This window comes from Dipodomys ordii, unplaced genomic scaffold, assembly GCF_000151885.1.
Source record: "Dipodomys ordii isolate 6190 unplaced genomic scaffold, Dord_2.0 Scaffold131, whole genome shotgun sequence".
In the NCBI taxonomy this organism is placed as follows: domain Eukaryota; kingdom Metazoa; phylum Chordata; class Mammalia; order Rodentia; family Heteromyidae; genus Dipodomys; species Dipodomys ordii.
In genome coordinates this window covers 1,303,560-1,324,861 of record NW_012267347.1, presented here as the reverse complement: position 1 = coordinate 1,324,861, position 21,302 = coordinate 1,303,560, and the positions used below count along the sequence as shown (strand labels likewise).

Sequence of the window (21,302 nt, the reverse complement as noted above, 5' to 3'; positions counted from 1 at the left end):
AACTTGGTCTAAAAATCAATCTTGGAAATGAATTTTTTGTCATCTGAAGCATTTATCCAAAGTACTAATCAAAGCTGTCACCACCTCCATATCCTGTTCTCAAGAACATGCCTCTCTCCATATCTCAAATGGGCAGATTGTGACCTGGAAATCACCAAAAAACTTCATGTCCAACAGACCACAAGGTCTCCATATCTAGCCTCAATGCTTTCAGCCTGCTTTCCCTCACCCCATTTCTTATTTCTAGATTCTCTGCTCCTCAGAGCCATTATCTTTCAAGTTTCTCTCTTTTGGTTTTTGCTTGGTATTGGTGTTGAAGTTTTAAATTCAGGACTGTATGCTTGCTACTATTTGAGGTACATCCTTAGCTTTTTTTTTTTTTAATTTAGATAGGTCCTCGTGCTTTTTGCGTAGGCTTGGCCTCAGGCTGCAATCCTGTATAGGTGAGATTACAGTTATGAACCACTATATATAACTTGTTTATTGAGATGAAGGTCTCTAGTTTCTTTCTTTTTTGGCGGGGGGTGGAGGAGATGGGAGCAACTAGGATGATCAGTCACTACCTCCTAAGTAGCTGGGGTTATAGGCATGAACCTGGCCTCCATCACTCTCTTCCTAGTCTAAGGGTCATGCTACCACAGCTTTGCTTTCTTCCATCTCCAGTGTACATGCATCTTCCATCTCAATCATCCTCTAGCCAGAATTCAAGATCCTCCTTCCTTTGTCTTCTTTGCACTTTGCACATAACACACAACAGCTTTTCTGCATCTTTCCCCTCTCCTCAAATTCCCTAGAGAAGGGAATTAAATAACATGGGACCTTAAACTCCTAGAATGCCAGAGGTGGAAAGCATCAGATGTCATGTGTTTATAGCTTCCTCTTTATTCTTTTTTTTATTGAAAAAATAGTTGTCCAGAAGATTACCCAAATATTTCCCATTATTTCAAATAATCAACAGTCCCCCGTGACACTGGTTTTGTGACCTTTAGGAGAGTTCTTGTTCTTGATTCCTGCTTCCCTAATCTCATCTGCTCTAGAGCCCATGTAGAACCATGAATGTCAGACATGCAAGGAACATGGAATCCTGTGGAAACACGGTACATCTGTCCAAAAGAAAGCATAGAACTTACACCTGGTTGCTGGACTTGGGCATAGATAGTAAGAGTTTCTTCCTTAATTGGTGATTGATAATGATTCGCTTTACCTGGGGGAAAGAAACCATAGTGGTTACCTCCTTCTGATCTCCCACATAATCCCCCTTCTCAGATCTGTCAAGTCTTCATCCCTCCATTGCATGCCTAACCTTCCTCAAGACCACCACAGGAGCAAAGCACTGAGTCCCAAGCCCCCTGCACATTGAGGTTAATTTTATTTGCTCTCTCCAGGCCTATCACCCTACCTGTCAAATGGAACTGAAATACCCTCTCACAGGGCATTGTGCTAATTATGAGATGTTACTTTTAAGCTGTTTAAGACCACACTTAGCACATTATAAATGCCCAGTATGTGTTGGGTCCTATTCTCATTGGTGTGCTACTTATTTTAATCGATTGTTTTATGTGCATATTGGGTCTTGTAGGAGGATTCTGGGTTCTTGGAGGCCAGGGATAGATCATTTGTATTTTGTAGCTGGAAGCAGGTTGCTTCCTTCAGAGAGCCCATCTCTTGATTTCTCTCTCTCTCTCTCTCTCTCTCTCTGGGTAGGAGGAATGATCCACATGTGATCTTAGGATTGTCGGTGATGTATTTGGGACTAGTTAGAAAATAAAAGTGTAATCTATTTTATTGCTCACCATCTAAAATTTTGTTTAGGGCCTAAGGTCTTTGTAAATGCATAAGTTGCAAAACGTTTTAATTCTTAGCCAATTTTTAAAGTTTTCTTTTTTTAATCTCAAGAGTAATTCATTCCCATTGCAAAACTAAAAATGTACAAAAAGCATAAGATAAAATGTATCCAGCTCAATTTCACTCTCAGAAGTAACCACTCTGAAACATGTTTTTTTAGACCAGCTCTGTGCAATACAGTATTTCTGAAATAATGGAAGGTTCCATATCTAAATACTCTTAACATAGTCACGAGCCACAGATAGGGGACAACACAACACTGACACTATGACTGATGCAACATTATTTAATGTGTTAAGTCAATAGTTACCCCTATCTGGCTCTAGTTGCTATACTTACATAGATTTTTTTTTGTTAACAAAAATGTATTTTATATACATTCCCCTATAATTTAATCTTTTCATCTAAAGGTGTTCAAGGAATTTTTCATGTTTATGCAGTAGATATATTTGATCTTTCTCACAATATTTGATCTTTCTCACATTGCATGGCATTCTTTTCAAACATTATGCAACAGGGAAAATAAACAGTCAGAAGCATGGAGGACTTCCAGGGACTTATTGCAAAGTCTAGGCAGAGGCAATGGAAATTACAGGCTTTAAGGTAAATGTATTTTAACACAATTAAATTCTACTTATAAAGATGGGAGCATATCTTTGAAGAAATAACACTGAAAAGAAATATACTTATACTTGGAAAGGAAAGGCCTAGTGTGTGGGTAGCAAGCATGGTGGAATGTGTTGTATGAGGGTATGAATCTTAGGGAGGAGATGATGAACAGCCACTGGAGTAATTAAAGAATTCTAAAGATGTGTGATTTCTCTGAGTGGGTATGGACATGACATGCTGTATGCGTGTGTAAGTGCACGTGCATATGTGTGTGTGTGTGTGTGTGCATGCGTGTGTGTGTGTGTGTGTGTGTATGTGTGTGTACATAGACACAAAAGTGGTTGGAGATAGAGGGCTGCATGGTAGTTCTGTGAAATATACCCTTTCAGTTCCAGTTCATGAGTGTTTGCAACAGTTAGACATGCCTGCCCAGCACTCTGCTAGGCACTATTGGGGTATGAATAACAGACTCCAGTCTCGAAGGACCTTGATTTGATCTTGCAGGTCAGCTCAAGATGCAATTTAAATTGGGTGTACAGTCCTAAATGGTCAGTGAGATTAAATAGTAAGGCTGGCTCAGCAAGACCACTCCATCAAGATAATCTTGTCTATTTTCTTTAGTGCACGAACAGGTTTTTGGAGGCCAACTGAACCCTCTCAAAGTCAGCAAGCTCGTAGGATCTCATGAAGAAAGAAAACCTTGGTCTTAATATTAGGGTATCTTATTTTAGCCATCATTAGCTACTAGGTGCTAGGCAAATTAGATCATCTCAGTGGATTGGATAGCACTTAAATATAGATGTATGCCCCAGGTTTGCGGTAATAAATGCTGATGGCAGATGAGGATGGAGGGAAGTGTGATAGGGATGAGCCTTGTACTAAGCAGAATGTAGCAGAGGAAAGAACAAGGTTAGAATCCCAGCACTGTGGCCAATGAGGCTAATGTGGTGCAGGGTTTTCTCACCTTTAGTATCTCACTGTTTTCTTATAATAGAAGCTCAGTGTGGGAGCCCCACACCCATACCTGGTAGACTGCCTCTCACCACTTTAGCTCAACAGACTTTCTATCTGAATCACCTACCCCTCCCAACTCCTGCTCGGTGAACTCTTAGATGGAAAGAATGAGATAAGAGTCGGCATCTATGCTGTGATGTAAATGTTCTTATATAAGTAAAACCAACATCAGAATGCTGAGGTAAGGTCTTTTCTAAGAAGATTGTATGTTGATAACATTGGTCTACTTGAGAATAAGATCAGCCCCAGGCTTTGTGCTAGGTATAGCAAGTTTTATCCTTATCCCGAGGAGGTCAACCAGAGCCACTGTCCTGGTCTTAATATCCAGAATGTCCAGGACATTCTGACTCCATGGTGGGTAGATTATAGTTAACGTGGCTGAGAGGGTTCACTGCCCTGAGATATTGAATCATAGGACAATTGGAAGGAGAGGTGAGGAGATACTTCCTTTTACCACTTAAACTACAGGGGAATCACCAAGCCTTACTGGTTTCCATTTATCCTGGGAGACTTTTTGTAGAAGATGCAAGAATTCTCTGAAGTCTCCTTCCTAAGCATCCTGTATAGCACTACTGCAGTGCTGAGTTGACATATTCTGCATAATGTGTCCTACGTTAGACACTTGTGGCTCTTTTCTCTTTTCCCTTATCCCGGCATAAGGGAGGAAGATAGGTTGCATTACATTTAGTTGGGCAAGGAGTCAGGATAGAGTTATTTAGTATTTTTCAAAGGTGGCCCCAAGCAGAAAGGTAAAATGGTGAGACCAAGCCTGAACTTGCGGATGAACTCCTTTGCTTTGCCACAGGGAATCTAGTAAAAAGTTGTTATTGTCAGATACCTACCTCTTCTCCTTAAAAGTTGGATAACCATGATAAGAATTGTGATGAAACCCACAAAGCCCCCTAAGAACAGTCCAGCAGACAGTGTCCATTGTCTTGATTCTGAAAAGAAAGTCAAAGGTCAATCTCAGCAGTACTGGGAGTTTAAAAACAGTCTACCCAGAAGCACTTCTGCTTCTCCACCATCTTCCCAGGGAAATACTCATCTGTGCCATTTTGGAGATCAGATTTAGACCACTGAACATTTCTATCTTTTGTTTTCCAATCCTAACGTGGCTCACTGTGTTTGGTGTTCATACTTCTAACTTCCATAAAGGTTTCTTTTCTATTAAAAATGCTTTATTATCACTTCAGCTAATACATAAAAATACCTAAAATTAAATATAATTTTTTCTCTTCTAAATCCAATCTCTCTGGCTTCTTCTATTTTTAACTTCTAAGCATGTCCTCAATCTATTTTGAATAAAATGAACATGGGGTTTCCACATGCTGTCCTGATATCTCCACGCCATTCTCATGAGACACTGGGAGGAAGCATTCTGCTTTTCTTTTTCAAAATAAGCATAATAGTGCTATTATCATCCTTCCATGTAAATAATTATGTTGAATCTACCAGACCTGAACGGAAACAGAAGCATGTAGTTCCTCTAAATCAGTGTCCTATTTAAAACTACCCAAGCTCAAAATCAGAAAACCAACATATGTAACTTGCTCTCCTTTAGCTCATTTACCAAATCTTTTTAAACAAAGACAACACTGTAAGAAGTAGTGAATGAGCCCTGCTTATACAATAAACAAGACATATAACTCAATAAGATAGAGACAGTTAATTACTGAGTGCTTAAAATAGGCCAGACATTTTGGTAGTGCATCAACACAGGGCACATAAAGTATTGATATACTAGTACATAGTACATCAGTGTACTTAATCCTCACAACCTATGAGACAGATACTCCCATTCTCCTGTTTTATAGGTAAGGAAGTAAGGTTGGAGAACTGTAAGAACTAGAGCTTGAGCTGAGGAGAAACATGGCAGAATGCTAAGAAAAATCCTGAAGCACCAAGGTTCTAACAGTAGTAATCTTCTAAGTAGTGAAGCATCAGATATTAACTTTAATGTGTTAGTCTAGCTTGTGAGGATGTTTTTTGGAGGAAAGCTTGCTTGTGGTTATACTGTGAGGGATTTGTTGGGGAAGAAATTGAAAATAAGGAATAAGTAGGAACAAAGGAACAGAGTAATTACAGGCACAATACAAATATTCATAGAAGTAACTAAACTATGGAGTGGAAACTCATTGAATTGGTAAAAGGCCTCCCATTAAGGTCTAAGAGGGCCTCCAGCCTAATGGCTACCCAGAAGTTTGCTTCTGAGTTTGAGAAGATTCTTTTTCTTTCTAGACTTTTCATGCATTAAGTCATTGTAAGGAACTCACTGAGCTGACTTTGACCAGTGATTCTCTTCCATAAATTAAGCATGTTTTAACACTGCCAAGTACAATCTTTAACAGTCATATAATCTTGATCAAAAAAGCCAAGGGAGATGGATGTGGTAGTTTATGCTTATAATTCCAGCACCTAGGAGGAGAAGCAGAAGCCTGAGAATTCAAGTTCAACCTAAACAGTTCCAAAAGCAAACAGAGATAAGCTGAGGGTTATAAGGTGGCCTCTGAGTTAGGATGGAGCATGACAGTATTCTGAATTGCTGCCACAGCTGGAGTGCCTGTGAGCTGCTCATTTGGAATGACTTATGGTGGCTAGAGAGGATCCTCTGTATACACAGGGATATGTGTGTGACCAAAAGAGAGAGAAAGGGAGACAGAATCTCATGGGTTCACAGTTTATCAACTGCCACAGAGCCATAAAGAAGCCTTCCAATGCTAAGCTGAGGAGCAGAACTAGCAGCCTCAGCTTATTTCATCAGCCATTGAACTGATCCAACAAAAGGACTATTTTGAAATCATTTCCTCTTTTTTTATTGTATTTATTTTGGGTGCTTCTTTTTCGTAAAGGGGTATGGTAGGGGATTGAACTCAAGTGCTCTACCACTTGAGCTATACACCTCTAATCCTTAATTTAGGAACATCTAAAATAGCAGTTAATTTGAGAGCAAACATCTCAACCATTGCCATGAATTTTAAAAGGTATTTTCCCCAAATTTCATTTGTGATTAAAAAATAATAAAAACAGAAAAACAAGGTGGCTGTTCTAAAACTGGAAAGTAATACATGGCAAGCCTGTAGCAGAAAAAATTCATCTTCTACCCTGGTACTATGACATAAACAACCAGCTTCTGTCAGTTCATTCAGGTCTGAGAGACAGACAGCCCAGCTGAAGAATATCTAAGCAACTCTTAACTTTTCTCCAGATCTTTGGATATCAATGTAGATCTATTGGGGAATTTAAGTTATAGAACCATAGGCTTATAAAATCCTTAAAGGACTTATAGTACTTACTCAATTTTATATGGAGGAAACTGAAGCTGGGATGCATATACCTAAAGTTCTAGGAAGTGGCAGTGGCAAAGATCTTTGTTGTTTGTATTTTATCTCTGGAGATAAGGACCACATTGGGTCCACATTAGGGGAAGTGGCAGGCTCCTGGAGTCAAAGTCACTTGAGGTAGTTAATACATCCCTACCATCCTCCATTCAAAGGTGCTCCATCCAGTACTCTCCTTCCCAATGCATTCAGCTATCCACCATGCCTCCAACTTTGACGCTCAGACTGCTCTTCCTTCCTAGCTCTTACTTCTCCTAAAGCAACTGTGATTGATGCAGTTTATCTTAGAACCTGTGTTTTTAAGCATTGCCTTTGCCAATTTTCTTTTGTTAGTACTAGGGTTTGAACTAAAGAATCTTGGACTTGTGACGTAAACAACTCTGCTGCTAGCTTGTATCTCCAGCCCCTTTTAATGCATTTATTTCTTGAGATAGGATGCCCAGGAGGAATCCTCATCCACCTATTTTAGGTTTGCCATTATAGCTGTGATCATAGGTACTTGCAACTATGCACAGTTTCTTCCATTGAGATAGAGTCTCCAGTCTTGTGGACTTTTCTGCCCAGGATTAGTGTGCGACCACTATCCTTCCAATCTTAGACTGTTATGAAGCTAGGCTAACAGATGTGCACAACCACACCCAGTTATGTGTTGGGGGTGTCTAGTAAACTTCTCTGCCTAGGCTGGCATTGAACAATGATCTTCCTGTTCTCAGCCTTCCATGGAACTAAACTTACAGGTGTGAGCCACCAATGCCCAGATGCCATGGAGACCATGTTAACTGCTGGTATTTGGAATAAAGACAGTAAAATACTGAGTATATCATTTAATTGTTATGTGCCTCAGAGAACTATCATACCTTCTGAAGCCCGTTTTCTCATCTGTAAAATGAGCATAACAATATTCCATTCACAGACTTGCTCTGATGAACCAAGGCAAACAAAAAAGTGTTCACAACAATATCTAGAATTATGATGTGGTAAATAAATGTCATCTTCCTCAATTGCTCCAAACAGTTGCTAAGTTCTTGAAGATCCCAAACCATCTCTTACCCAGTACTCTTTTGTAGCATTCTCAGTACTTGGTAAATTCTTGTTAGTTGATTGGAAGCACCAAAATACAAAAGGTGTTTCTTCACTGATGTCTAGATGTGCGATAGTAATATCTTATCCAATTCTTTGCTTATAACTTAGTCTTCCTCTCTGTATATCAGATCCAAGTATTTCTATACTGTTCATCCATTTGGTACTATTTTCTAATTTGAGTATTTAAATGGGAGTTAAATGTTAGGGATTTAGTGTCCTCAGGCATTCAGATACACGTGAGCAAGCTGGTGCTTTTCTAGTTTGTTAGAAGTCAAGGCTCTCATGAATTCTGTAACTTCTGGAAATAGTGCCTTCAGGGTCCTCTAAGTCTTTGCATCTTCATTACCATATCTCTTCTCTACACTGCCATGGGTACAAGGTTCCATCTCCTCATTGGTTTCCATAACAAACAAAAATCCTCTGCTCAGGATTTGTGGGTTTTGATCTTCTACTGAAGATCTTAAGGGTGGCAAGGGGTCAACTCGTGAGCCAGGCAGCCTTTACCATCTGATAAGCTCTCCCCGCTTTGTATTTCTTTTCTTACTCTGTTTTATCTTGTCTTCTTGGGTTTCTTTGTTTTTTATTTTGAGACAAGGCCTCCCTCTGTTGCTCAGATTGGCCTGGTACTCACTATGTGGTTCAGGATAGTCTTGAACTTGGGATCCTCCTGTGTCAAGCTCCCAATTGTAGAGATTCTAAGAATGTACCACCTTGCTTGGCTTCTCTTCTTATTTCTGTATCAGAAACATCTCCTCCTTTCTCATACAGAGCCATCCAATCTTCATCTGGAGTCTCATTTTCTGCCTTCCAGTATTGATTCAAGTACTACTCTAAATAATTAGTTTGTTTTCAAAAAGGTATTTTAGTAGAAGTCTCTTCAATATGACAATGTTTTTCCATCTTATAAAGTAGAAAAGTCATACTTGGAGTGAAGTTCTATAAAGGGAACTCCATGCCTTGTTCCTTTTTGTATCTTTGTTCCATATACACTAATGTAGGACAGGAAGACATTCCATGTATTTGACTAACTGAACTTGAATTAAATTTAAGGTCCTAAGAATGGGTCTGGGAAAAATCTGTTATAACTCTTTTGTTAAAAATTAACAATGCTAAATACAAGAAGGTCTCAGAAGGGATCCAGGGTCACCTTCTCAATACCCCAAGGCATCAGTTGAAGGGAAAGAGTAATGACCTACTTAGTATATGCTTAGTAACAACAAAGTGGAGCCAGAAGGAAAGTGTGTATCTGCGCCCTCAATACAACACCTGTGCTCCCATTTTCAAACCGGAAGCTCCAGTTCTCCCTCTTTTTTTGTTCAGTTATGTAGTGAAGCCTGTCAGTACTGTGAATCTCAGAATTTAGATAAGAGTTATTTTTAGGATCCATAAAAACCCTCTATTCACAAAGAAATACTACCTGAATGCTCTTGAACCAAAAGTTATGGGCTTCTTTTTCTGGAATCTCTTAGAGGCAGCTGAGCAGACTGGCTGAGAACTTCTGTACCAGTTATGATGTCTCTACCCTCTCATTCTCTGCACTGTTGCTTGCGGTTTAATCAAGAGAACTTGGCACATAGCCATACCTCCAAGGAAAATGTCACATGCTTCCCTCCTCCTCTTTATTTTTTTGTCTCTGAAATACTGTTGTCATAGAAACAAAAACAGCTTCTTTCACTCTCTTCTCAAATCCCTAACCCCCATTTTAAAAGTCAAGTTTTTTTTTTAAAGGAAGATAAAAAAGAAAATGAAAAAGAATCCAAGAAACAAATGTTACTGACCCCAAGAGACACTGAAGTGCTCCTGTAACGGTCTGAGAATACCGGATCTCTTTCCTGCCTTTCATGTGGTTTGTAACATTGCTGCGTGGAGCACAGCTCCTTGAAGACACTAACAAGCTACAAGAGACACCTACTCTTTGGTGGCAGTTTCCACTCAGAACTGGAGGGTAGGAAAGGACACTTACAAATGACATATTAATGTCAGGACTGGGACCATCCTAGTGAACATTTTTGTGGAATCTTCAGCTTCAGGACAAACCTGCCTTTCCTAACCAGATTGAATTGCAGAGAAAACTAGTTGTGTCCCCAGGGGCCATTTCTCCCATTCTTTCTTGGTAAGAAAGAATTTTACCAAGTCACAGGGCTCCTCAGCTAAGAACTATACTTCTCAGCTTTCCTTGTGGCAAGTATGGCCATATGAGAAGATTCTAAAGCCCACAAATGTGCCTAGCTTCTAGCCACTGTCCAACCACTGGCAACCATTACAAAATTGGAAAGAGTACAGGAAGGAACTTACTATGGACATGGAACTTGTAGGTGACTGACCGTTTGGGGACATGTTCTTGTTAGACAGAGGGACCCTCTGGAAAGTACCAGCTTTTTCTTCCATTGAGCCAGGGTAGACTTGTTGAGCCAGTATTTTTCTAATTTCCTAAAAATGGCTACCCTTTCAAGAGGAGCTTCCCGGGCACTTGGATAATTTACGGTTTTATATCAACTCTCTTAGCACAAATATGACTATTTTAAAACATAGTGATTAAGGACAACAGTGGGTCACACACTGTCTACCATTGGGCTATATCAACATGCTTCACATGACCTAGATAGAGACTTTTGTGGCACCCAAGAATTGAGACTTTTTGGAGTAAATGCTTCATTATGATAGACATTAAAGAGATCTTACAATAAGACATGGAAATACCTGTGGGAGCAAGGATAAATATACGACTGAAAGCTTGGGAAAATGCCATTATATATATATTTCATAATACACATATACTCCTGAGTGGTTTAGTCTTACTGAGTCCTGGCACTGACAGCCAAACCTTTTGATACCCTAATTTATTAGCTAGGAACCTCTAGTAAACCCTCAGATCCCACCACTCCATTGCAAGGCTAAGATTTCCCTTTCTACAGAGAATGAAATAAGTCTTTGTTAAGGTAACAGTTGCTGCTTTGACTCAGATCAAATCATCTCTTGATGGATTACTGTAGTCATTACTTCTCATAGGTAGTTTCTTTGTCTTCTGCCTCCTCCCTACCCTTCCCCAGTTTATTCTCTATAGCACTGAATTTTCTCTTTGAAATGTAAAACAGAGGGAACTACTTTTCTATTTAAACCTCTATTTGTTCTTATCACCCACCAGGATAATACAGAATAAGCCCTGGCTGTATCTTCCTTTCCCTTCATGTGGAATGTCTTTTGTCAGCTTGGATAATTTCTATTCTTCAAACCCTGTAATGATCCCACTCTGATTCCTTGAGACAGTATTGTCCATTTCTGGCTCTTTGTTACTTTGTACATGCTTCTGTTTTGTGACTCAGACCACAATGTTATATAGGATAATTATTTAATTATAGAACTATTGCTTTCCTTACCAACAAGGATCATGTGTACTCAGCATCTGGCACAATCTAGAAATATACTAACACCTCAATAAATGTCTTGCCAAACTAAGCTTAGTGGCTTGAAAATTAGTAGCTTCATTTGCAAATACAAATAAAGTAATTCTCTGTTTTCAGTGATTTAGGCAATATGGTGTAGTGGGAAGGACATGCTGCAAACAGCTTTGTGTGATCTGGTTTGGATGTGGCAGAGTCCTCCATGTCTGGGAGTGGGGCAGGTGGCAGGATCTCTGCTTGTATTATGGGTTGAATTGTATTCCCTTAGAATCCATATGTCAAAGTTCTAGTATGGGACTTCCTTTGGAGAAAGGGTCTTTATGGAGATAATTAGATTATATAATTAGTCTAATCAGGGTGTTGTAATGGATTTAATTGTGCCTGCTCCCCAACTCATATGTTGAAACCCTAACCCTCAGTAATTCAGAATGTGGCTGAATTTGGAGAAAAGGTCATTTTAGAGATAATTAAGTTAAGATGAACTCATTAGTGTGAGCCCTAATCTAATCTGACTGCTGTGCTTTTAAGAAGAGGAAATCTGGACACACAAGGAGACAGCAGGGATGTGCATGTAGAAAGGAAAGACCACATGGGCAAAGGGTGAGAAGGTGGCCTAGGCAAACCAAGGAGAAGATTTAGAAGACTCTAAATCTGAGCTGATCTTGGAGGCACATGCCTGTAATCCTAGCTGCTTGGAAGTCTGAGATTGGAATAATCACATTCAGAGGCCAGTCTAGGCAAAAAGTTAGGAACACTCCATCTCAGCCTGTAAAAAGCTGGGTACGGTGGTATGTGCCTGTCATTCTGCTCTTAGGGAAGCATCAATAGGAGGATCTTGGTCTAAGCTGCACTGACAAAAAGTAAGACCCTCTTCAAAAAAGTTATGAAAAGAGAAAGGGCTAGGGAAGCAACTCAAGTGGTAGAGTGCCTACCTAGTTAGCCCTTAGTTCAAACCCTGGTACTGCCAAAGGAGGGGGGGAGAGACAGACAGACAGACAGAGACAGAGAGACAGAGAGAGAAAAAGACAGAGAGACAGAGAGAGACAGAGAGACAGAGAGACAGAGAGGGAGGGAGGGAGGGAGGGAGGAAGGAAGGAAGGAAGGAAGGAAGGAAGAAAGAAGGAAGGAAGGAAGGAAGGAAGGAAGGAAGGAAGGAAGGAAGGAAGGAAGGAAGGAAGGAAGGAAGGAAGGAAGGAAGGAAGGAAGGAAGGAAGGAAGGAAGGAATCCAAATGTGTAATACCTTGACCTTGGACTTCTTGCTTCCAATAAACTTTAACAGTTTAAGCCATTTGGTCTGTGGCCTTTTATTTTGACAGGCAAACTAGCAAATGAAGACACCATGGCAAACTTAATGAATAATTTCTTGCTGATATAGACATGAACTGAATCTCAGACTATTGCCTCTAGAAGGAAACATAATAGTTCACTCTTTTTTTCCCTTATTGTTGATGAAACAGTGGCTAGAGAGAGGGTAATGACTTCCTGGTGTCTGTAGTTCTCTTACCAACTGGTTGAGGTCCTGACAGAGGTCTACCCATAGCACCATGTTTCTCTTGTTGACCACACTTATAAGAGTTTACTACAAACCCAGCAGTGGTTCATACTACTGTCTGCTTAGTCTTCAAACTGTTATATGGGTGAGGCATCCTCATGTGCTCTCTTAGAACGTCTAGAGTCAATGTATCTTAGTGTAAGCTTTATGGCATATCAAGACTTTGTTATACATTAGATTCTTATCGAGCATAAAAGGAATCATCTCTCCCATTTTGGGGATAGGCCAAAGTAAAAATTCCAGTGCCTTGTCTTTCATTGGGTTGCTATAACAAAGAGGGCTATGCAAGGGCAACAGCTACTTCTACCTCCACTCAAGGAAACACGGCCTTTTCATTATGGATGATGAGGCATTTGAAGTACATTTTCTCTTCTACTAATGCCTATAAGGATTCCAGGGTCTCCATAACATGTTTTCTGTGTTTTTATTCCACTTAATCTTTTTATTACTCTGTTTTCTCATCTATAAAATAGGAGATATTAATAACATGTATATTATTTGGTGACTGTGAGAATTAAATAAGATGTGATATTATTGGCATATAATACACAATCAAGGCCTGCCCATTATTGAGCTGAGTGCTCAAGTCACAGAATGCCTGACTAGCAAACATGAGATCCTGAGTTAAAGCCCCAGCATTGCAAGACCTGACAATGTGCTTATTTATAGATAAGCACCTGTGTCCGAGAGACTGTGTCTAAGAGATTGGATGATTTATCCTTGTAACTAGAATGGGCAACATTGCATCTAAAACTTCTAGGATGCCATTCTGAAATGTTTCCTCCTTTGTAACACTGTTTTCTTGATTCTGCTAACATTTTCTGAATGTCTGTGGGCAGGGAGAGACATCTGGATTGAGATTAGCCTCTCTGAAAATGATTTGTGGCAAGCATTCAGATGCATTCAGAAAATGGACAAATGGTTGACCATTGCCATAAAATAACTGGAATCTAGTCCAATGCATTAGATTCACAGAAGAACTCTGAGGCACATGCCTAACATCAGGGTGTGTTTTCCCATCTGAGAATCCTCCAAAGGTTTCAACTGTAGGAGGCATTATGCTGAGGGTGTAACCTAGCTAAATTCTTGCCTCTGCCATTCCGAGTCATCTAAGAAAGGTTTGACACCAAGTCAACTGCAGACAGAAATCTCCATGGAGTGACTTATTTTCTCCCAGTGGGTACAAAGAGGAAAATATTGAAGCCTAAGCAATGCCTCACAGACTCAGCAGCCTGGTCCTTCTGTCCTCAGAACTGTCTGGAGTAGGGATTCAGGAACCTTGGTGCAGGGGATAGTGTTCTGTCCTGTTCCTCATTGGGCTTACTTAATCAAATTTCTCTTCTAACAGAACTATGATGCTTTCTTTGAGGAAAAAGAAAAAATCCTAGTGAAAAGATCAAGGTTTCCATGCTACTTCCATCATCTACAAGTTAAAGGAGTTTGAGGACAATAGTTCAATGCATGAACTTCCAAGTTCTTCAACTGTAAAATGAGCCTAATGAAAACACCTGTGTGGCAAGAAGTTGTGAGAATCTAAAGAGATTACACAGTTCAAAGTCCTTTGCCAACAACAAAGTGAGACGCAATTAATGGTCCTTATTCCTCCACTTTCACATTCCAGGTCTTAGTTTTACCTCTCTGATTCTTCTGGCCTTGAGCCTGTTATGAGATTCACAATTGATTCTATAAAATGAAGCTCTTCATTATATCCTCTTTTCATTATCTAGAAAATGTTTCATATCTTTATCATGTATTGCTCAAGAGAAGAGACTGCACATCATATCTACTCCCAGTCTCTAACAGCATAGGTGATCAATAAATGCTTATTGGTAGTGTAGAGCTGTTTCACCATTCACATCACGTAGACTTGGGAGTCAGATCCTGCTGCCTGTACTCCTTCCACCCAGCCATTCTTGCAGGTTGGAGCTAGGGAAAGGGAGGAAAGATCACACCTTGGAGACCTGACCTCTGGGTCTGGCTCTACATTTTTCCCCTTGGTTCTGAACTGAACATATAAAACCTCCCAGAGGAGCTGGGAAGGTGGCTCAGTGGTAGAGTGCTTGCCTTGCATGCATGAGGCCCTGGGTTGGATTCCTCAGCACCACATAATTAGAGAAAAGCTGGAAGTGGTGCTGTGGTTCAAGTGGTAGGGCACTAGCCTTGAGCTGAAGAGCTGAGGGACAGTGCCCAGGCCCAGAGTTCAGCTTCCAGGACCAACAAACAAAACAAAACAAAACACCTCCTCGGGCCAACATGAGAATCACTGAGTGCATGCTCATTGAATGCTCACCAGAGGCTCTTGCATTATAAAGATGATGTAAAGTGCTGTTGCCAAGGTGAAGACCTTGGCTATGGAAATAGAGCCATTGCTGTGGCACTCTATCTGCCACCAGGATACTCACCGGAGGAGTCTGACCTGCACAAATATGATGGATTGAAGGTCTTGATGCCATTGCTGACAGGGTTGCTCGCGTTGCAGATGTAAATAGTGTCAGCATGTTGGGGGCCAATGGTGATGTATAGGAAATGGGAATTATTGTTGGGACTCTCCAGGTGGGTGCCTCCCTCATCAGTCCAGTTGTAAACCACATGGTCCCCCTTTTCCACCATGCAGGCTAGCATCAAGCGACAGGTCCCATTCTCACTCTCCTGGGTTCTGTTTAGAACTTTAATTTCTGGAGTGGAGACCTGTTCTGTCAGGAGGAGGAGAAAGAGAGCCATTACCAAAAGAGCCCTGTGGAATTCACCCTTACCTTCTGCCAAAACAAAATGCAGCCAAATGGCATTTTCCCTTCCTGAAGGGGCCTCAGTGTGAATTATCTTTAATTGGAAATGGTTGTTTCATACCATCTCTCACTATTCTCTTTTCAGGTTCCTCTTGAAAGGGAACACAGGAGAATTCTGTTTTCTATTTCTCCTCTGTCAGTACTGTTAGGACTACCCTTACTCTTCCTGGTGTCGTCATTCTAGTTCTCCTCTATTCCATCAAAGTGAAGTGGGTTGTAATTGGCTTAATGTATGACTTCAAAGACTCGAAAGCCAGAGTTTTCAGTGGTAGGATTCCATATACAATGTGTGCATGTTTGTGTGTGTGTGTGTGTGGTGTGTGTGGTGTGTTTGTGTGTGTATGTGTGTGTGTGTGTGTGTAACAAGTGCTTTTGAGGATCTAGGTACATACATACACACACACACACACACACACACACACACACATATATATGTTGTTGTTGTTGTTGGTCGTGGGACTTGAACTCTGGGCTTGGGCACTGTCCCTATGCTCTTCAGCTCAAGGCAAGCACTCTACTGCTTGAGCCACAGCGCCACTTCTGGTTTTCTAGTGGCTTATTGGAGATAAGAGTCTCATGGACTTTCATGCCTGGGCTGGCTTTGAACTGGGATCCTCAGATCTCAGCCTCTTGAGAAGCTAGGATTACAGGCGTGAGCCACGGGTGCGTGGCTAGAGATATATTTTTAATCATAGCCATCAACCTATTCTACTACCTATTCTACTGTCATGAAATGTGCAAGTTAAAAGGGGCAGTCTTCATTTTGTTTAGGTCCAAGACCAGGATTTGAACTCTATATCTGCCACTTTTGCTCATTGGCTAATGCTCTACCAACTAAACCACTCTTCCAACCCCAAAGGGACAATCTTGTTTATTTACAACTTCAGTAGGACAAACACAGTGCTGGACTTGTGGACCTGCCATCTTTTTAATTTTCTCAGAAATTATAACTAGCTATAATTACTCCCACTTTATAGATAAAGAAATCAAGTCAGAGAGATATGGGATGTCTTACATAGTTGTACACAACTTCTGAGTTGGCCAAACTGAGATCAGAACCTCAGTCCATCTGACTCAAACTCTGGTCTCTTTCTTTGACTTGAGAAGAAAACCATGGCTGCACATATCACACTTTTGAAAGTGTGACAGGTGTGACAAAGGCAACTGCCTTTGTACGAACAAAAGCATAGAATATATGACATACACATTATTTTGAAAAACACATGGTGTGAGGCTTCCACATTCATAGCAACCTTGTTCTTGGAGAGATCAAGACTCCTAGGGACTAGTAGAGGTTTGTGGGAATTCTGTGTGTCTTATTTGCAGGAATGGGAATGCTATGACAGGAGAGGGACAGGGAGCTTATTTCTGTCCCTCCTCTAAATACCTAAGGATTTCAAAGGCATGCTGAGGGATAAGACTTCCTGCTCTATTCCCATACATAAGGAAGTTACTTTGAAAAATCAAGAAAGCTCCATAAGGTTGCCAGAATACATGATAATTCAGATGAGTCTTTGGGCCCAAGGCACAGACGCTGGGGATATTAAAGGAGAGGTGGCAGTTAAAGAAGCTCAGAAGAGTATTGGCCTTGGCCTTGGGTGGATGCAGGTTCTAGTTTAAGAACTGAGAACTATACCTAACTAGCTGTAACAGTAAATGGAGCTTTTGTTTAAATGACAGAAAATAAAAACGTTCTTCCACCAGGTAGGTGTGATCCTCAGCCAGGTTTCCGGGCTTGCTGAGTGGTGTGTGGGTGGAATTTCAGGTCTTTCTGCCCAGAAACCCCAGTGTAGTATACTACCTCCACGAAAGTAAGCAAGTGCATGCTGAAGCATACACAAATCACTTCTCTCTGCATTTCAGTCTCCTCTCACCTATGAGAGGTTAGGTGGTGTTTAAACTGTTTAAAAACCAGGAAACTATTCTTTTTTTTTTCCCAACAAAATCTCATTTTCAAATGAAGACTCTTGGGACTCTATACCCTTCAGCTCATGAGCAACTGAACTTTTCTTTTGAAAGGATGAGTAGCTACAGCGAATCAGCTACCATAGTGAGTAACTTGAAGGGGAAAAGACCCTTTCCATGAAGCACAGTTTAAGTACTCCTTGGATTGGATGATCTTTCAAGTTGCTTCCAGTTCCAAATATCATTCGCTGATGTGAAAGGACTGAATTCCTGGGCAAGAGACCATCTTGGCCTTGTTGTATGGAGTAGAGAAACCCCCATTATTACCATAAAGCTTCAGCTCCACACAATACTGCTTGACTGACACATTTTCCTCCAGGGAAATAAAGTACCATCCCTCATTCTCCTTCCTACTTCTCAGGATCTGCAGGGTCAGGTTTTCCAGGTGAAACTGATATCCAACTTCCAGGTAAGGAGAGTCCCTATTAGACGTGTGGAGAGACACAATTATCGTCTTGGTGCTGCTCTCACGAGATTTTGCCATTGTGACAATGATGCGGATGCTTTTGTTCATGCTCTTGTTTATCTGTTCATGTGTTAGCGGCAGCAATGTGTTACTTCCCAATCGCTGGAGAATCTTTGGGCAGTTCATATCACCTCCACCTGTGGAAGAAGAGAATTCCTTACATTAGAGATTTGGGGGAAACGCATCATGTGTTAGGTTACAAATGGCAGGCTGACTCTCTTCCTCCTCTTGCAGCTAGTTTTGGAGTTGCTAGGTCTGTAAGGACTGCCCCATGGGTCCCTACCATATCCTCCATAGTTCAAAAATCTCAACAGAACTCTCAAAATTTCCCAATGGAGCTGTGCAGACTAACTGGAACACTGGGTTTCTACCAACTAGATGTTTAATTAAGACACATAGAGCTCAAACAAGGTATAGAGCTTCTCTAAAGTCACATGAATAAAGTGGCCAGGTTAGGAATAGAATCTATCTGCTGGGGCTCTTGCCACTGTCTGGTTTATAGGATGAAGGGCAGCAAACAACAGAAGTTAATTCTGATTTCATACAGGAATATGTCTGGTAATGAGAAAAACAGCAAAATCTGAGGAATTGATTTCAGGGAGGTGGTAAGCCTAATGCTCAAACTGGACTCCTCTAAACACATCTGAGAAACTTATTAGTGCTAAGGATGACATATTCTTTTATTTCCCTTTTTGAAGAAAAACTAAGTCAATTAACAAGAAAAAAGACTCAAAATCTTATAACTTTTCAAACCACTACAAGTGATCCTCCTGCTGATTATTTAACACCTCGTCCCTGCTAAAACCCACAACTTGCCTTCCTCCCTCCAACCTTAGCTTTTTGTTTCAGTGAAGCTTTTTCTCCCTCCTGCGCTTGCATTTTGTTTCAGTGAAACAAAATAGAAGAAATAGAAACAGAACATGCATTTTATTATGGTCCTAAATCAGCCTTCCTACCTGATGAATGGCCCGTGTTTCTGCCCTGATAGAAGAATCACCTCCTTCTCCACTTGCCTCCATAACCTCTTCTTTCCCAGTGTATGGATCATCTGAATTAGTTTCATCAACATGCATAAGCATCCTTTACACAAGGTCCTTTAATATGCCCTTCAGTGTTTTCTATGCCTGTCCCTGACCCAATATTTCCTATATATACCCATTCCAAACATGTTTTTACCCATCATTCACTGGACCTGCCTTTGCCAAAGTCCCTGTTGCTCCATCATATCTTCACTAGATTCAAGGAGCACTTTTCAAGGTTCATCACACCTTACCTTCAATACTGTCTGCATTTGGTCGATAGACACCATACTTTCCTAACTTCCCTTTTTTTTCATTGGTTTATCCTTCATGATCTCCTTGGGGAAACTTCTGCCTCTTTCAAACTTTTAAAGATTGGAATACCTAGGGCTCAATGTTCCAATTTCTTCTCTTCTTTATCTACACCCATCCAGTCACATAGTTGGACCTATTTCTGCAATGCTTATAGTTAGATCTTCCAGCTAACCCTTTCACTTTACTCTCAACTGCCTACACAGAACAGTTTGCGGAGGTTTAAAGGCCCTCTCAAATTTGTCAACTCTCCATTGTAGTTCCTTTGGCAAACATCACATTTCACCCAATTTCTCAGACCAATGAACTGAAACATTCTTGACTTATTTCTTCCTCACACTACATGTTCAGTCTAACTGAAAATTCTCTTGTCTCTAATTTCAAAGTAAGGTTCACATTTGAGCACTTCAGATCTCCTTCATTCCTACCATCACAGGCCTAGGATGGCCATTGTCTCCAACTGATCTCTGAGCATCCAGTACAGTGCACAGAGTAATCCTTTAAAGCCATGCCCCATTCTGTGTCTCTACTGCTGTTAAATTTCCTCGGATTTTTAGCACTCACAGAACAATGCTCACATTCCTTCACTGATACACCTTCAAAGACTCTTCATAAATCATCCCTGGTATCACTTCAATTCCATTTCCTGCCCTCTCTTCACCAATCATGGCACTTTGGCGAAGACTCAGCTTCTGGCTGTTCTGTAAACTTACAGAAAACAATCCTGTCTCAGCACTTGCACATGCCATTTCTCCCGGTAGGTACTTCAATAGCGCATTCTCTTGCTTGATTCATTCTCTTGGTTGATTTTAGGTTTCTGCTTTTTAAGTCTCTGAAATGCCTTCTCTGTTCATGTATCTCAAATAGCACCACTGTGCTCTTACCACTGCCTTATGTTATGGTATTTGTTCATTTTATTGTTGTCTGCCTGAATGAACCAATTCCCCTCCAGAAGAACTTCATCCAGTACTGTTCTGGGCCTTGATTCTAATGAAACATTTGGCACATAGGAAAATTTTAATCAATACCTATTTAACTTACAAATGTGACAAACCTATTTGACAAATCTCTTATTTGGCTTTACCTAAGATGTAAGTAACTGAATTTAATCATAAGTCAGTGTTCATGACAGGAGTATGTGACTCAGAGAACATAGATGATACTAGTTGATAAGAAATTCAGAAGAGTAAAATAAAACTGTATGCCTCAATCATGGGTCTACCTAGAAAAGACAGTTCAGCTCTGGTGAAGATGAGCTTTTAGAAAATTGAATAAACTGGCCAAAATGTTCTTGATACCAAAATGCCCTGAAATCCCCCCATTCCAGTAAGTACCCCACTGATATTAGAAATTTGTGTCTAGGTGGTCTCCCTGGACCAAAATAGGATCAGTGTGGTCAAGGAACATAATTATTGTGGAAAATGAGAAAGGTGATTAGGCATTTGTTCTTTTTTAATATTACTACTATATTAACCCTTAAAACAGAGTCTTCACCCATTTGCTTGATGAGATGAGAGATGTTACTGTTATTATGGTTGTTGGTGGTGATTTTACATCAATACATCCAGATACATACTATACTTAGGAATGCTTGAACTATCCAGATGGCCTCATTCCTAAATGATAGGATAAACAGTACTTAGCAGTTACTTCTTGAATTCTGAACCAAAATTTCTATATATGTAAAGGAATGAGAGAAAATTGAGAGCTATCCAGGTTCAAGTATGGGGTCTTGAACTTGCTTACAATAAGAATGTAGATAAAGGTATGTAGATTTTTCTGGGATTTAAAAATTAGTAGTCATCAATGGAATAGAATTGAAAACCTAGAAATGAACCTACAGACCTACAGCCATCTAATCTTCGATAAGGGAGCTAAAAAAAATAGAATGGAAGAAAGACAGCCTCTTCA

The 21,302-nt window shown here is 40.4% G+C and overlaps 1 protein-coding gene across 1 annotated transcript in view; it reads right to left on the bottom strand.

The window, feature by feature from the left end:
• The window catches only part of Slamf1 (signaling lymphocytic activation molecule family member 1), a 35,017-nt gene that overhangs the window by 7,779 nt on the left and 5,936 nt on the right, over positions 1–21,302 (bottom strand). Inside the window, exons 2-5 of the mRNA XM_013030481.1 lie at positions 17,862–18,197; positions 15,246–15,536; positions 4,311–4,409; positions 1,131–1,204 (exon numbers count right to left, since the gene is read on the bottom strand). Coding sequence (XP_012885935.1) covers positions 1,131–1,204; positions 4,311–4,409; positions 15,246–15,536; positions 17,862–18,197 — 800 coding nt within the window. The remainder of the gene's footprint in view (positions 1–1,130; positions 1,205–4,310; positions 4,410–15,245; positions 15,537–17,861; positions 18,198–21,302) is intronic.